Source organism: Amphiura filiformis, chromosome 3, assembly GCF_039555335.1.
Source record: "Amphiura filiformis chromosome 3, Afil_fr2py, whole genome shotgun sequence".
Classification (NCBI taxonomy): Eukaryota; Metazoa; Echinodermata; class Ophiuroidea; order Amphilepidida; family Amphiuridae; genus Amphiura; species Amphiura filiformis.
In genome coordinates, this window is record NC_092630.1 from 24,155,891 (window position 1) to 24,169,591 (window position 13,701).

Below are 13,701 nucleotides of genomic sequence, written 5' to 3' on the forward strand. Positions count from 1 at the left end.
TAGGAAGGATATGTAAACGACAGATAACACCAAAAAATATGAAGAAATTATTTCCAAACCGTGTTAAGTCTGCAAACCACCATGTTTCTCATTTTCAAGAACGCTGGTTAACAATAAGCACGTATTGTCTCATTTCGTAAACAAAGACCACACAGAATTATTCTCTAGCGCTCGCTTTATAATCGTTCACCCAACTGAAAGTATAATCCCAGCTTATTGTTCCATTGTACGTGTAAAGCAGACACATATGTTGTGTGTATTTAACCAGAGAAGATATGATTTAATCAGTTGAGCTGTTTTCAATGAGTGTTATCTTGGTTTAATAGCTTTTAATGGGGTTTAAGTCCTGTAAAGGTCGAGTTGAATTCTACTGTAGACATGACTGCATCATACCGTGTTATATAGTATGCCGAAATTGGGTACTGTAGGTGATTGACAAAGGGTCGCACTTTTCTGATAAATAAGTGACAGTGAACATGAAATATCAGCGCCCATAAACCCAAGTTAGTAGCTAGTTAGTGGAGGCCGTCACGGACTGATTATTGATTATTGAAGTGCCTTATTAATAGATACGCACGATTTAGGGCAAGAAAAACAAACCGGGACACTTTTGGAGACATCATCATCATCATCATCATCATCATCATCATCATCATCATCATCATCATCATCATCATCATCATCGACATCATCATCATCATCACTTTCTACATTTTTCTAAACAACATAGGGCCTACCGTTTTAATAAGATTTTTTCTTGAAATGCATGTAACTATAATTATTGTTTAGAGCGTGATGAAATAAAACATCACGATTTTCATCACAAAACAAATATAATGCATAAGAAATCGTTTGTTTTAGAGCGTGATGATGAAATAAAACATCACGATTTTCATCCCGAAACAAAGTAATACATAAGAAATCAATTTTTCGTGAGTGATGAAATAAAACATCAAAATTGTCATCACGAAACAAAGTAATACATGAGAAATCGTTTGTTTTAAAGCGTGATGAAATAAAACATCACGATTTTCATCACAAAACAAAGTAATAGACCTACAAAAGAAATACATTTTTCGAGAGTGATTAAATAAAACATCACGATTTTCATCACGGAACAAAGTAATACGTAAGACATCGTTTGTTTGATTGCAATCAACCGCGACAGTTCGTCTCACACACATAACAATGCACTGCGATCAAATAGGTTGATGACAACATTTGATTGAATGGACTGCACTGCGCCATGATTACGTGCACCGGTTCAAATCCTTTGTTTGGAGCCAATCAATAATTTCACGTACAGCCTCTATGCAAATTAGAGTTTACACACGCTGCAGCTGGGGTAATCGACCGAAGCTGGTTGCCGTTAGTGATCGAATGCATGAGCTTATTTGCTTTACTGAATCGATTTACTGGATTAATTTCCTGTTAACTGGGTTTAATGCCACAAAGGTCGAATCGCCTTTGCCATGGACCATGACTGCATCATGGTCTTAACGGCCCTACATGCACCTCACCTCCAAAGTTGGAGTGCACCCGACCGAGACAAAAATTAAAACAATAATTAATTGCCTTCTGCATCTTCCTTTTTAGCATGACAAATATCAAGTTTTTGGGCCAAATAGGGTAAAATTGCAAACCTGTGCTCCCTTACTAGCACTAACCCATAAAATAACAAAACACATCTTCATTTGGGGCTTAAATAGTCTGAAATTGAAATTCTTTACACGCTTTGCGAGCGCAAATGAAATTCCAGTAAAACCGGAACAAAATATGTTCGTCCACCACTACCCACCCCCACCCCCGAATTTGAATGCTTTCACCGCCACTATACTTCAATCAAATTTTGCTTTTTCTGAGCATCCTGAGAAGTAAACAAAATAAAAACAAAAAAGGGTCAAATTGTATTGGCAAGCGGTACGTTATTTATGATAAGAAAAGAGGTACCTCATTTCTTAACATAAAATGAACCACTTCTCTTGAATCACTGAAATTTCAGTGAAAAATTAAGTAATTGGATTCCTTGCCCCTATAATATACATAGATTTTGTTACCAGTGTGTAGTGATTTTTTTGAGAAAAATTAAAAATTAGTCACAAAATTTATCAGGGGTGTAGTACCATGCACCTTAAAACTTCTGAACTAAAGGCACATACAGTGATTTGCTCATCAGGATGATCGTAAAAATCATCAAAATTCAGATTTTTGTACCTTTGTTATTGTCATAGATATAGCCTGATAGTGGTTCAGCCAAAAGCCGTGTATGGCAAAAAAAAGTTTTGAATTTGAATTAAAATTAGTATATGTGATATTGATATTGTTGGAAACATGATAGAGGTCATTTCAAGGTCATCAGAATTGATGTTGAATTCAGCAAAAGTTGGTTTAAGTTTGTGTTCTACTACTATTCCAAAAGACAGCACTATCCATACTTTAATTCCCGAGAAAATATAAGATATAAAACAATACTTAATTTCAGTCTCATTTTCAGTTACTGACTGTAGACCATTGAATTTATGCTAATGCTGTTACGTAATCAAGTGTGTGATCTCGTTTTTGCACGTGTTGTTTGAAAGACAAAGGTACAGTGTTTATGTCATCATAGAGAAATGCCATGAAAATAATGGGATCACAAGTCAACTTTCATTAGATACTGCCCACCCTTCGTACACATAAATTGATAGTGTTTTTGTCGAATGCACCCCTGGGTGCAATTGCAATCATTGAATCAATGCTTCAATGTTTCAAAGTCCTGTTTGTACAAAATAATGGTTTAATATCGCGAAATATGGTTTAATTCATCTGAAAATCAAAAGTCAGCTCCGTACCCTCCATCTTGGTCTTATAGTCTGCGTCAAATGCTTCGTTTTGGGAGACAGTGAAGTAGTTTTTCCAATCGCCGACGGTTCCTAAAAGACATTTATAAAGAAAAATTCAAAATGTGTGGATGTAGATGGGGGGAGGGAGGAGTACCTTTAGTGTGGGATTAAGTAGGTGTGTATTTCCATGTACGTTACTAGGGGAGGTTATTGGACAAAGTCACACTTTAAAATATGGTACTACTTTATTAAAAACGAAATATGACAAACGTTTGCAAACCCCTGTATCTGAAAGGTTTTGGTTAAGGTTGCCGAATTCGGCAGACTTGCAGAGATAATACGTAACTGGTATATAATGGTGTAACTTACATTAATTGGTAATGAATTTGTTCTTTCAATGTCCAAAACGTTAATTTCCCATGTTTTATTGTATTATTGTAAGTATACTAATTATACTGCTTTAATTTGAGGGCTGGAGTCCCGTAAAGCCGGGGGAGACTAATAATTATCAAGCAGAACATTTGAGTCATATTTGAAGAAAAAAAAAATAGTCCATAAATTGCCGGAGTGCACTCTTAGCTCCATGAAACACCATCCCTCTAACTGAAAATAGTTTTAGTAAACTTGTGACATATATAATAGTCCCTTCTTACAATTCAAAATGTAAAATTACCATTTAAGACACTAAAAGGACAAATTCATTACAAATTAATGTAAGTTATACCAGTAAATATAACAGTTCAGAAATATATCTGTGTTAAACATAGTGCCAGTCTGCCGAATTCGGCAACCTTAACCAAAAACTTTCAGAGAGTATGCACAATGTGCAGGGGGTTAGATTGATTTTCTTTTCTTGTTTTGAATGGTCATCTCCATATTTTAAGAAGGGATAAAAAAAAAACTATTTTGGGTTTACACCCCACCTCGAACGTTACCTTTCCTTATGAAAGAAGCATTAGGTTCAATTGTTTTTTCGCCCTCACTATCACCAGCAAAGAATTCCAAATAATCTGGGTTTGCAGATCGATTTTGCTTCATGCTTTCGAAGGAGCAATGGCGAACTGTTAACTCAACAGCCTCTTCAGACATCTTGCAGTCGAGAAAGTTAGCAATCTGTTTGACAGCTTTTCGTAAATCCTGAAACAAAAATATCATTTTATCTAACAATATCAACAAGGAAAGATGATTTCTTCGTATTTTTCGTACTACATTGTTTTGTTGTTGTTATTTAATTTCCTTGGTAATTATTTTCAAGTTGCGAAGCGTTGAGTAAAAGCACCTTATTGTATTTACTTATCTTTTCATAATAATTATAGCTACAATATCCAAATCTATATATACCTGTGTAGCAATACCGTAAAACCTCGTCTACAAGCATATAGAGTGCTTTTGATGAAACCTAAATCATCCAGACGCCATCCATCGACACAATTATAATATTATGGAGTTTGAGCAAATTAATTACAGATACAAGCATATACAAACAAGTACTATTGTAAGACAAATCTGTTGTATTGGCATATTTACAGCTGTCTCATTTTAATTTAGCTTTCATCAAAAACACACTATATACTTACGGCATGTATACAATAGTTCTTAACAGTCCATGTGAGTTCTTACTCATACCTGTTTCATGTCTTCATATTTCAAGAACAGAACATTTGGCTCGTTTCGTTTTTGCCACCAAGATAAAGTATGCTCATACCATGAACCACAATGAACTGAAATTTGAAGGAAAGATATTAAGCACTGTAATTCGATATTTTCAAAAGTTGTAAGAGAGCAAAGTGAAATTTGCAATCTATTGTTTTAACCTGATGAAACTATAGACGGCAATAGAATTATTAAGGTAACGTTATTTTCACCCCAGTCACGGCTGTTTGATGGCATGTAAAACTGAGTCATTTTTAAAGAAAAGTTGAACAATGATGGCGCTATTTATACCATCTTTACAAGGGGTAGACACTTGTAAAATGGTATTAGAACATCAACAAACAGACTAACAAATGACAAGGGAATTTTTCCAAAACTTTTTATCTTGAAATGTAAGGTACAACTCATATAATTTGGCTAATTAAAATTAAAGATATATGTAAATAGCGCCCTAAGTTTCCACACAAATGTACAGTTTACAGAATTAAAATTACAAAAAAGCAGAAAAAGATGAACAATTTGATATAGAAACGAAAATCTATGTTAAAAACTGCTACAAAATATATGTGAATACACATTTTATTAGTGTGATAGCTGTTGGTATTATTCAGATCTAGAGTTGAACATTATAATAATGATTTGTTAGAAAAATAATAAATGATCACAGCCGTGGTATATCGTAAAAATGAGAGACATTGTTATAATAGAACAAACAGTCAATATCTGAATCTTTTAGCTCCGATTTAAGACATCGCATGTTGAAATCGGTCTAGTAATAAAGACATGGTCATTGAAAATCTCAATGAAAATCTCAATTCTAAAGTTGCAGAATGCTTTATTGGATGTATGCCTCAGATTAATTCTCAACCGATTTCTACAAATAAGGTCTTAAAGGAGGATTTCGTGATCCTAGCATCCTCTTTTTATGACATTTTCCAGTAGATATCCACGAAAAAAGCTTATTCCCAAAATTTCAGTTGATTCCGATTTTGCGTTTGCGAGTTATGCATGAATATGTGTATTGCACTGCTCCATATGCCACTGTTGTAATTTTTGTTCTGGCCAGACGGTTCCAGTGGTATAAAAGATTTTTTTGGGAAAAGTAGGGGGATGAGGCTGTGGATCACGAAATGCCCTTTTAATACAGAGCTAATGGTACAGCTGTTGGCTGCATATTTTAATTTTAACATATTTGCCTTTGTTTAGGATAAACAGGGGGTGACTCTTTGTCGGGCAGTATGCAATGCAAGATGACGTGTGACCCCACACAGTGTCATCGCACCGATATCTTCATGGCATAAATCACCATGATGGTAGATCAAATCCACTTGTTCTTCAATAGCCACGCATTTTGTTCCGACCTGTTTAATAGTTTTGAGACGCAAAATGGGCCAAGTTCTGCACATATAAAATCTGATTTTTTGTCAGTTTTTGATTTCAAAACGCACGGTCGTTTGTCAATACGCTCGCTAACGACTATATTTTCTTTCAACACATATATGCACGATTTGATATTCAGACGATAAATCTTTGGATGCCAGGGTTGAAAATGATGAATATCTCCCGTAATTTTTGCTTTCTAAAGAAGCCGATTTTAAGGCTTGCACTTGAATATATGTGTTGAAAGAACATGATAGGCGTTAGCGAGCATATTGACAAACAACCGTCCGTTTAAATAAAAAAACTGACAAAAATTCATATTTGATCTGTGCAGAACAGAAGAAAAATGACAGCTGCCCTCACTCGTAAACAATCGGGTAACGAAACATATTACGTTACAAGCGCAATGTGGACCACTGGTGGAGGCAGTCTAACGCAGATGACGTACCAGGCTCACTGAGATCTACAGAGGTCAGTCACCGGGCTATTGTCATATTTCACTAAAAGGAGACCCGGGACCTAATGTTTATTCCTGCACAAATCTAGGTACATTCCCCCATGTACTTTCTCTGTTCTATGAATGTTTATACACGTGCCTTCAGTACAGTTTTAAAGGCCCGCATTTTTGCTTGATTAGTGTCCGCAGTCTATTTATTTTATGCTAAAGCTGTTAGCACAGTCTTTATGTGATCATATAAAGAAATTCCAACAAAATACTCAGTGTCAAAGGTCAACTTTCATTACATACTGACTGACCGACCCTCGTATCATTTGGTGCAATGTTCATTTAACAGAAACTGTCGCACAGTGTCATCGCCCCGATATCTTGATGGCAGAAATCGCCATGGTAGGTTGAACCCACAGCCACGCATGGCCATTTTGTTCAGACCTTTGAGATGCATAATGAGCCGAGGGTGCATAATGAACTAAGGCTACCGACAATAGCCTGGTAATTGACCTCTCTGTGTGTGAGTGAGCATGTATACGCCATTATGAGGTCAATGGTCATAATGCTTTTAGACTGCTTGCACGAGTGAGTGCAGCTAGCCTACGCTGCACTATAGTTCGGCACATATAAAATCAGAATATTTGTGTCAGTTTTTGAGTTCAAGACGCAATGGTTCTTTCTCAAGACACAAGCTAACGACTATCATATCCGTTGAACACATATATTCAAGTGCAAGGGACAAAATCTGGCTTCTTTAGACTAAATCAATTACGGGAGATATTCATCATTTTCTACCCCGGTATCCAAAGATTTATCGTCTGAATATCAAATCGTGCATAGCACATACACGTGTATCGATCCTGGGTATTGATTTTAGTTTCCCTGCTAGATTACTGTCGCCTGATCTCCTTCGTATAATTCGAGATCTATATACTCTATCACTCACCCTCTCCTTTCATACAATCTGAGAGAAACCTGCTAAAATCAGAATAGTACGGCAAAATATTGAAGTGATGATGCATATGAAAGAATGATACAGCAACGTCCTTTGGGTTCCTTGCTACGTAGATAACCTTCGGCTTCTTTGTAAACAGTTGATGTGGAAGGTGGTCCATGGTAAGATGGGTCTTAATGGTGCGAGGAGATGGTACTTTATGTAGGAACTTGTAGACCGATGGAACTTGATCGCACTATAAAAGAGCACATGCAAACATATTAATTTTATTAAATTTAACAAAGAAATATGATTTTTTTTAAACTTTACAGCAATAGAGATCTTCCCATGATGGTCGAAACTTCCATCATATCTGATCTGGTTATCGATTGGTATTAAAATATCTCACAAAAAGAAAGAAGTACGCACGTATACGGCCAAAAAAATTTGTCTCATGTCCCCGCGCGCATTGTATTTCGGATGGTTAAAACGTTCAAAAATTAAATTAAATTTAACAATTTTTATTTCTTTTCAAACAATGAAGACAAATTGCCATTGGCAAAATATAATGGGTCAAAATCGATGAATTTCAAGGGGTAACCCCCTGAACACTTGATTTATTGATAAAATAGAAAATTAAAACCGCATACCGCATTAGATTTCAAACTCCCATGGGACATGAGACAAATCTAATTTTTACACACATACACAATTACTTTCAAAAATACTTGACAAATCTAACACAGGGTGTTGTGATATTGATAATTGATCAGAAATTTGTGTTTAACTTGTGATGTACCCTGTATAATCCTATGTCATGAAATAGGGAAGTTACCTTTCTAATCATGCAATAGTTTGTTATTATGACATCACGGGGAAAACCCAGATGATGACTGCAATAACAACATCATTAATCAAGACTATATTTATGTCAAGAGGAAAATCCCCTGATATCAGAATGTTGCAATAATGCACAATGGTCAGTGGTAATGTCTATTATTAGAACATTTGGAAAATCCCAGATGGTTTGCTATAAAATATCTGGCTGGTAGTAATTCTAGGCAGACCTGTATCGATATGATTGTAATGTGAATGGATGTAGCTATAGCTCTCAAAAAGAGAGCATTTAATGTTAACCAGTTATTCTGGATACTCAGAGAGTATTACAAAGTGTGGCCATGGAGGATTCCTACAGTGCTACAAGTTCAGCCTTTGAGCGATGAAGATTATGTAGACGGATCTCGCCAAGTGGGGATACAGTTGTTTGCACACACGGCAATTGTTTTGTCCTCAACGACATGCTGAAATTATGGTTATTATTTTGGAGCTACGAAAATGGACCAAAGTAAGACATAGGGTTTACTGCGGATTGTGTCGGACTTTATTGAAAAGGTTACAATTATTATCATCTGGATACGGATCTGACAGGCTGCAATAGCCTTTATCATCGAGACAGTTTATAGTGTTGATCTGGGCTAGCTAGCTAATATGCTTACAGTCCAATTCCTTCAAAGAGAGGAACTTGCTAACCAGAAATATTTTACGTAGTCAATGCACTACTGCCTGCCAGAGTTGTCGGAGAAGATCTAGAATACGTCAAAGAACGTACTTCTTCCAAGAAAGGAATATATATTCTTCTGCCGATTTGCTGAAGTCTGGTTAATGGAGCAACACAACTGTCAAAATAAGTGGGGACAAGACAACTGCATCGCAGTCCTGCTTCCTGAAGATATTGTGTGAAAGGTGGAAATAGCACCATAGCAGCGCAAGGAGTTAAGTTTGGAGAAAGCAGCGCAAGGAGTTAAGTTTGGAGAAAGCAGCGCAAGGAGAAAGCAACGCCATTTTTGTGTGAGGATTTCATACGCAAGGATATTTATAAACGCAAGTGTTCACTGGACTTCGCTGATTATCGCAGGACAAGTGAATAAGGATATATTACATCAGTCGTCCAGAACATTGCAAGAACTTTATGATCACCAAGAAGAAGAATGCTGGCTAAGTACTAAATAGTTAAAGAGTGATTATATTTGATTATTGTGTATGTGCATTTGTTGTCATATATTGTACCAATCATAACTTGCTTTCAATTAAAGACTTAGATTTTGTTAGCTTAATCAAACAGTGTATTTGTGTTGTGCATTCGTGTGAGTTCGGGTAAAAGGTGATTTTGGCCTTGAGTCAAGTACGACTCGTAACAAACTTTACATCATTATGCATCTGTTTATTTACTAACCTGTGAGTAATGTGACGCCCAATTCATTTCCAGAAAAGGAAACCTAAAGAACAGATGGGTCTTAATGAGCTCCTCTTCGTTAGCACCACTCATCACCATAGAGATGATTTCCTGAGTCCAAGTTGTCCCTGCAACGTACGTGTTTTCATGTCAAATAAAAAATAATTAATATGTTGATAAATGTAGTTTTAAGCCATATTGTAACATTTCCATATAAAAAAGATCAGTATTTCTTTTCCATGAAATGCTAGCTTTTACTGCCAGATATGTCCCCTTTTAATTTGAGCCGAACAACTGAGGTAAAGCAAAGAAAATGGGAATTTACTATCAGCGCCGATGCCGCCAATGCAGGCTGCCGCCAATGCGTGTCACTCCGTCGGTTTTTAGCTATTAATGTACGGCACTGTCCTTTGATGTGTACATAACCGTCCCGCACGCTGTGTTTTGAACATAGCGTACGTGTTCGACTCATCGTAATATTTAAACGACGGTTCAATTTTGAAACAATTAAAAAAGGACACCAGACTTTTGACCAGAAAAACTACATGAAATCGCCAGAATTTGGATAGAAGAGAGTGAGTCATAGTGCTTGAACATTTATAATTTCTATAAAATTATTTATGCGATGTTTTCATGATTATTGCTGTTCATTAGGAAATGAATTTAGAGAAAACCTTCTGTTAACAAAATACTATTCTGAGCCACCAGCCTGGGTGGTTCACGCTCCAGTAATTTCATATGATTGAGCTCAGTAATACATCAGAGAATTTCTTCCAATTCATGAAAACAAGTAGATAATCAGCTTATCGGATTAAAAGCTTAGAGGGAAGGTCTTGCTGCTCAGGGAGTGTTTGTAATTATCAGAAGGTTTTCTCCAAATTCATTCTCTAATGTGAAAGTTAGCAAGATGTATAAGGGCCGCTGAGACAAACGCCTTTTTTGGCCTTTGTGCACTGAACCAACCTGCTTTTGGATAGGTGATCAAGAAAAGGTCATCGGATCGCACTTCAAATGTCTCCATACATTCCAAAGCTTCCATTGGGAAAGTCCTTATATATGGAACACCTTTGTAGCGATGTAGAAGGTCTTCATCTTCACTTCGAGGAACAACTGGAAGTGATGTCAGTTTGGATATCATTTCTAAAAATGACAAAACGGTTTTAAAACAAACTGTCACACACTTAATTGAAAAATTCGACAGAATCTCTGCATCAGTAAAGTCTACCAACTACTCTTTTCAAAATCTGGAGTGCAACAAAAAAACCGTTACTATATTCATAAAATCAGCAGTCAAGACAGATTTGGGTGTCGACGTCCTATACGATAAATATAAATTTAATACTCCGTTGGTGAGCGACGGGCGAGTGGTATTTCACCGAACGCAAGAAAAGGAGTTTCTTGAATCTGATTGGCTAGCAATCGATCGCTTAGGTCGCTTAGTAGTCAACTACACAGTTAGGACGCTGGACTACCAATTCTTTAGAAATGCATAGTCGCGCTAAAAGTCGATCGATACATGTTAAAATCAGCACAATTCAGAGATACACCTTTTGCTATGAAATTTATTTTCTCGGTCAAATATAAAGCAATATTTTTTTTTCTTCAGTAATGTCAGTTAAAGACATAGTGCTTGGATATACATTTAAAAAAAAAATCCTAGTGTTCAATTCAAGCATCATATTTTGTCTTTTAGTGTGATATTTTTGATTTTATAGGCCTTTAATTCGCCCGCGAGCTTTTTACGGAATTCATTTTTTTAGCGTCTCAAACTAATATAGTTTGCTAAAGAAAGATATTTCCCTTCTCTGTAAAGCACATCGTGTGGGTCTATATATTATAGTTTTGTCAGAATTTCCGTTTTTATTTTACCCTTTTTCCCTTCATGCTCCGAAAATGTCAAACTCAGTACTTTATCTCGAGAACAACCAGCAGAAATAATCGATATTTCAATTGTTGTCAACCAGGTCCCTTTTCCATTGAAAACCAGGATTGCCTGACCAGCGATTTGGTAGCCCAAATCCCCAATTCTGGTAAATGAGGTGAATTTTGGATATTTGCTCCCGTGATAGCCTGCAATTTCAATTTATAGGGGCTATGGATTCCATGATTATGAAAACCATTTTGTCTGTTTGTTTGTTTGTTTATTTACCTAGGATGAGGTCCTTGGGAAAATCCACTGTCCAAACCTAGAAAAATTCGCGTGTTATTAGAGGGATTTTAATTTTCTGTCCCTCCTATCTCCAGGTGAATTTTGAATGACCCCCCCATCGCGGGTTGGCATTTTCATTACACCCTTCAGACTTGCGTTCGGGTTTGTGTAGGCTTATTTGTCATAATTTAGCGCTATAGGACCTACTTTCTAAATGTAGGCTATAGCTATAGCCGTGCCATATAAATATTATAAGGTACCGGTATGTAATATTATGTAGGCCTATGGGGGTGGGGTGGGTACTCAACACATTTTAACCATGACTTACAATGCAAGGCTCATTGTTGCCATAAATGATTTTTCCTTTAGGTCATTATAATAGGTTGTTATAAACTTCCATGTTTAACCTTGTATTGTTTTGGCTGCTTCATTGTGACTTTCGGTGGGTTTAAGCAATTTCAAACAAACACAAACAAAAGGCACTATACCCAGTCACCTTCATGACAATTGAAACACTAGGTAATTTCTTTGCTATATTGAAGTTCTGGCAACTCTGTATCCAGGCCGGGCACCCAGAGATATCGATCCACAATGCTAGTATTAGCCTAAGATTTCACGCGTGGATTTGAAAATTTTTCAGCTGGTAGTAAAAAATTATGGAATCAAAACGGAAATTCTGACAAAACTATGATATATCGCTCACGGTGATGTGCGTTAGAAAATTCTTCTTTAGCGAACTATATTACTTTGAAAAGCTAAAAGGTTGATCCAAAAAAAGGCTCGCGGGCAGAGTTGAAGCCTATCAAAATCGAAAATCTTACACTAAATGACTGAATTTCACGACTAAGTTTAACACTAAGATTTGAAAAAAATACAGTATCAAGCATTACAGTTTTTCCTGACATTTACTGAAAAAATGAAAATTATTGCTTTTAATTTTTCCGAGAAAAAATATTGTACACTGAAAAGGTGTAACTCAACATTTTGTTCATTTGAATACCAAATTCGATCGTTTGTATTGCCTTATTAAATGACTGAGTGAGCCTTGCAGAACAATAACAATCGGTAGTCCAGCGTCCTAACTGTACAAACTCAAAACTGAGCAATGTATTCAATTCGATTGAAATCGATATTCTATTATTGACGTAGATAAAGAGAGTGATAGTGTGTCAATAATGTACATTGTATTGCACCTTGATTCTACATGCATTCCTTTATATAATTATTTTCTCAAAGAGTTGAAATGATCACAATTTTTACCCAGGATTTCAAAAGTTTACCGCAAAATTGCAGTTAAACATATCCACAGCAAAAAACCCGATCCTCACTAATTAGTGCATTTAATTTCCAGTTAGTGTAATTAAGATAAAACCTGTGATTTATCTGACAACAAATACAATTTTCTTGCAATAGAAATATCATAATGGGATACTGATATGGTAGGCCGCAACCGCCACAACGTGGAGCTGCTACGCGTAGCTGACTTTTTTGCTCCGTGGAGCCAAATTGACCAATCATGATCATGTTAGAGTTTTTCATTACTCGGAGGTAAAACTGACCAATCAAGTACGACTTACTCATTACGTGAAGCGAATTTATTCATTAAGAATTTGCCAGACGAGCGTCATGTAGTTGCAAGATATCCTCGGTCACGAAAGTTATGATTCAAAAAGTAGTTTATGAAAAGTACGAACCGACTTATTATTAAGATGGACATGCACTCATAAAAAACTCATACCGGGACTCATACAGTATTGTACATAACTATATAGCTAGGCAGAGTGGTGGTAAACCATGCACACAGTTCTGCGATCTGCAGTGTATCGCCGGGAGCTAATTTGTATAACTTGCGCGGTGTGGCCTGCGGAATGCGACCTTCAGCAAACTGCAAACCAGTTCGGATTTACTTTATATACTAGTAGTAGGCCATACATACTGTAGTTACTGTCCGTTTTCCTATACACAATACTCAGTGCGCTCACCATTGACGCGTGACCTCTACAAATAGTGTATGTTAGAAGTATAGGCCATTGCCTAGTTGACGTCACTGTGTAAAAAATAACCGGCCAATATTTAAAGTAT

General features: G+C 36.4%; 1 protein-coding gene across 1 annotated transcript; it reads right to left on the bottom strand.

Annotated features, from left to right (window-relative positions):
- Positions 1-2,796: 2,796 nt before the first annotated feature.
- LOC140147131 (sulfotransferase 1A2-like) lies at positions 2,797-10,608 on the bottom strand. The gene is made up of 7 exons (XM_072168909.1): positions 10,434-10,608; positions 9,471-9,598; positions 7,250-7,493; positions 6,420-6,424; positions 4,449-4,571; positions 3,758-3,959; positions 2,797-2,912 (listed from the first exon to the last, which is right to left on the bottom strand). Exons 1-7 carry the CDS (start codon positions 10,606-10,608, stop codon positions 2,797-2,799), a joined length of 993 nt encoding a protein of 330 aa, XP_072025010.1.
- Positions 10,609-13,701: the final 3,093 nt, after the last annotated feature.

What these genes read in the sequence shown, in the direction of transcription:
- LOC140147131 (XM_072168909.1), bottom strand. Translation starts at nt 10,608, where the DNA reads ATGATATCCAAACTGACATCACTTCCAGTTGTTCCTCGAAGTGAAGAT. An exon ending in AATATGAAGACATGAAACAG is followed by an intron (nt 3,960 to 4,448) that starts GTATGAGTAAGA and finishes TTTTTGTTTCAG; the next exon opens with GATTTACGAAAAGCTGTCAA. An exon ending in TGCTTCTTTCATAAGGAAAG is followed by an intron (nt 2,913 to 3,757) that starts GTAACGTTCGAG and finishes AATGTCTTTTAG; the next exon opens with GAACCGTCGGCGATTGGAAA.